Here is a 3,791-nt window from a genome sequence, read left to right as displayed (position 1 = left end):
GGTAGGTTGGAGGGCAGACTGCCCGCTGGGGGTAATTTGTCCGGGGGCGCTCACATCTTCTGCCTCCTCCCTCAGGCCTCACCCCCGTTTTGTTGTGCCTTCTCTGTCCAGGTGTGGCGCGTCCCTTCCCTTCTTTCCAGCTGCCCCACCTGGGCTGTTTCACTTTCTGTTCTACCAGGTTTCATTTCCTGTCCTCCCCCCCCACCACCCCCCCCCAGCAACCAACCAGCCCAAGCTAGGGACTGGGACACCTGGGTCCTTCGGGCATTGGGTGGGGGGGCACCCTCCCTACCTCCAGCTCCCTTGAGCCCTAGCCTTCCTGCCGCCACCCCCGCACCCCCCAGATGTCCTAAATCCCCTTCGTCTAGCTGGCCCCACCCTAGTGCTGGGCTTGGAGCCAGGTAACAGGGACAATAGATCCAGGAAGGAAGCTGGGGAGGCGGGGAGAGTAAAGGAGCGGGTGTTCGCTTAGCCCCTCACCACACACTCCCGCCCCCCTGGAAAATTCTAGATGCCCACGCTCCCAGAGCCACTCTCCCTCCCACCCTAGTTTCTTTGTCCGGCCACCAAACTCTGTCAGCGGTGCTGTCTCCCAGCACACCTGGGGCCCTGGCACCCCGCCCGCCTGAGCTTCGAGCCGCACCGGGGAGGGAGCAGGCAGGAAGCTAGGGCTGCGGGGTCTCTGTTTCCGGGGGAAGCAGCCGGCCCTGCCCTGGGAGCGTTCCAGACCGCCCGCTGAAGGCAGCTCGGGGAGCCTTTCTCGGTCACCGCCTCCCTCTCCCGCCCCTCAGTTCCCCGAGTGTGGCTTCTACGGCCTTTACGACAAGATCCTTCTCTTCAAACATGACCCCACGTCGGCCAACCTCTTGCAGCTGGTGCGCTCAGTTGGAGACATCCAGGAGGGCGACCTGGTGGAGGTGGTGCTGTCGGGTGAGCGGTGGAGGCCCCCCTATGGGCACAGCCTGTAGCTGGGGGTGGGGACGGGGCGCAGTGTGTGTGTGTGTGTGTGTGTGTGTGTGTGTGTGTAGAGGGGGGAACGGATAGAGGTGAGACGGGACATCTGGAGGAGGGAAAGGGAGAGGTGGGCCCAGAAACCTGCTTCTTAAAGTCGGGGCCAGTGGTTCGAAGCCCTGGTTGCAAATTAGAGCTTTTACAAACCACGGCCTGGGAAGGAGTAAATATATTGTGCAGGTACCCCAGCAACATCAGTGAATCTCACACTTCCTAATGCCGAAAGCTGAAAGATGCTAGACATCAGACTACGTATGTTATCATTTCCTTGAGGAAGCACCGAGGAGGATGCGATCGCTATACGGTGTTAGGAGGGAGGAACGTGGGTGCCTCCGGAGAAGATAGAGTGTGGGCCAGGAGGGAGATTTCTGGGGACTGATTCCAACTTCCATTATTTATCAAGATGTTGGTGACGGGGTGTGTGCAGTTTGACCATTCACTGAGCCGTGCACTTGAGATGTGACCTTGTCTATCCGTGCCTCCCCCCACCCCGCCCCGTGAAATGCTAAATGGAATCAGACTCTGCGAGGTTAGATGTAGTGTGGGCACCTGTATTTTCAGCCGGAACTTAGCTACCCACTAGCCGTTCGCATCAAACAACGAATTTTTTTAATGTTTATTTATTTTTGAGAGAGACAGAGCATGAGCGGAGAGGGGCAGGGAGAGAGGGAGACACAGAATCCCAAGTAGGCTCGGGGCTCCCGACGCGGGTCTCGAACTCACGAACCTTGAGATCGTGACCTGTGCCGAAGTCATACCCTTAACCCACTGAGCCACCCAGGCGCCCCATCCTGAGTCCATTTCTTACTACCTCCTCTAGTCCATGAGGCCATCACCTCCTGCCCAGACTGTTGGAGTAGCTCATAAGTCAGATCATGACACTTGGCTGCTCAGAATCCTCCCATGGCTCCCCATTACCCTTGGAATAAAATGTGTACTCCCCTAAAATGGTCTTAAGGATGTCCATGATCTGGCCCCTGCCAACTCCCCAAATTCATCTGTTACACTGTCCTCACTTTTCTTTGATCTGGCGGAGCTGGCCTGTTCTCTGTCCCTTGAGCAAGCCAAGCTGTCCCCCGTCTCTGGGTCTGTGCACTTGTCCTCTGTGCCTCCCTCCCTGCCCTGTCTTCTCACAGCTACCTCCTTCTTGTTATTTGGATCTGAGCTTAAGTGCCATTTCTTCCAGTGTCTGAAATTCCCTTGTTTATTTGTGTGTGCATGTTTTTTGCCTGTCTCCCCGAAAAATGTCAGCTCCGCGAGAGTGGGGTGTAAACCTGTCTTGTTCATAGCTTTACCCTGAGTATGTAAACGGTGCTTGGCACACAGAAGAGAGTCCCCTTTCTGTCACACAATAACAAGGAAAATAGCTCAATATTAGACTGAATTTCGGGAGTGGGGCGGGGGTAGGAAAGAGAATGAGAGTTAGTTTAAAAATGAACCTTTAGGGGCGCCTGGGTGGGTCAGTCGGTTAAGCATCCGACTTTGGCTCAGGTCATGATCTCTCAGTTCATGAGTTCAAGCCCCGTGTTGGGGCTCTGTGCTGACAGCTCGGAGCCTGGAGCCTGCTTCGGATTCTCTCTCTCCCTCTCCCTCCCTCTCTCTCTCTCTCTCCCTCCCTCTCTCTCTCTCTCTCCCCGCCCCCATGCCCCTTCCCCTCACTTGCTCCCTCTCTCTCTCTCTCAAAATAAGTTAATAAACTTAAAAAAAAATCATTCTAAAATAAAATGATTTATTCTAACCATTCTAACCGTTCTTGAGCAACTTTCTATGTTGTCTGTTTAAAGAGCACTGTTTAAAAAATTTTTTTAATTTAAAAAACTTAAGGGGCCCCTGGGTGGCTCAGTCAGTTAAGCGTCCAACTCTTGATCTCAGCTCAGGTCTTAATCTCAGGGTTGTGAGTTCAAGCCTCTACTTAAAAAAAAAGAAAAATTTTTGTTAACTTAAAAAAAAAAATACGGTGTGCTTGACTGACTCAGTCAGTAAAACATGTGACTCTTGATCTCAGGGTTGTGGGTTCGAGCCCCACATTGGGTGTAGAGATTACTTAAAAACAAAATCTTAAATAATAATAATAATAGTGTTTTCAATACTTTCCATATATTCATTTAGCCCTTAAGAAAGAATTTATAAACAGGGCACCTGGGTGGCTCAGTCGGTTAAGTGTAAAACTCTTGATTTTGCCTTAGGTCATGATCTCACGGTTTTGTGAGTTCGAGCCCCAAGTTGGGCTCTGCGCCGACTCTGCAGAGCCTGCTTGGGATTCTCTCTCTCCCTCTCCCTCTCCTCCCCCTCCCAGCTCACGCTCGCTCTCTCTCTGTCTCTCTCAAAAGAAATAAATAAACAAAAAATTATTTAAAAATGAATCTATAAAGAATACTATTATGATACTGGGCATGTTCTTTCCAAGATACCTGCGTGGTTCCTACCCTTGCTTCCTTTGGAGGCCTTCCTCAATCACCTGTTTAACATTGGACCACTTACACCTTCCCTATCTCCCTTCCCTGCTTAATTTTTCTCCTAAGCCCTTATTGACTTCTGGCCTGCTGTATGTGTGTGTGTGTGTGTGTGTGTGTGTGTGTGTGTGTGTATACATATATATATATATATATAGAGAGAGAGAGAGAGAGAGAGTAGTTGTAACTTATTTCTGGGATATAGATATTGTATAAACATATATACATAATTTGCTATATATATATATATACACACATATGTATACATATATATACATATATATATGTGTGTATATATATATACACACATATATATATGTGTGTGTA

At 50.4% G+C, this 3,791-nt stretch overlaps 1 protein-coding gene across 3 annotated transcripts in view; it reads left to right on the top strand.

Annotated features, from left to right (window-relative positions):
• Nucleotides 1-3,791, top strand: part of PRKD2 (protein kinase D2) — a 34,426-nt gene that overhangs the window by 2,295 nt on the left and 28,340 nt on the right. For 2 of the 3 annotated variants that reach the window (XM_047835204.1, XM_047835205.1), the window contains exon 2: nt 792-930. The exons of the other annotated variant lie outside the window; for it this stretch is intronic. In XM_047835204.1, the coding sequence (XP_047691160.1) occupies nt 792-930 (139 nt within the window). The remainder of the gene's footprint in view (nt 1-791; nt 931-3,791) is intronic. 3 annotated transcript variants of the gene reach the window in all.

The sequence above is a fragment of the Prionailurus viverrinus genome, chromosome E2 (assembly GCF_022837055.1).
Source record: "Prionailurus viverrinus isolate Anna chromosome E2, UM_Priviv_1.0, whole genome shotgun sequence".
Lineage (NCBI taxonomy): Eukaryota > Metazoa > Chordata > Mammalia > Carnivora > Felidae > Prionailurus > Prionailurus viverrinus.
The sequence above is the reverse complement of the archived record's forward strand: the minus strand, read 5'-3'. Positions and strand labels throughout refer to the sequence as shown.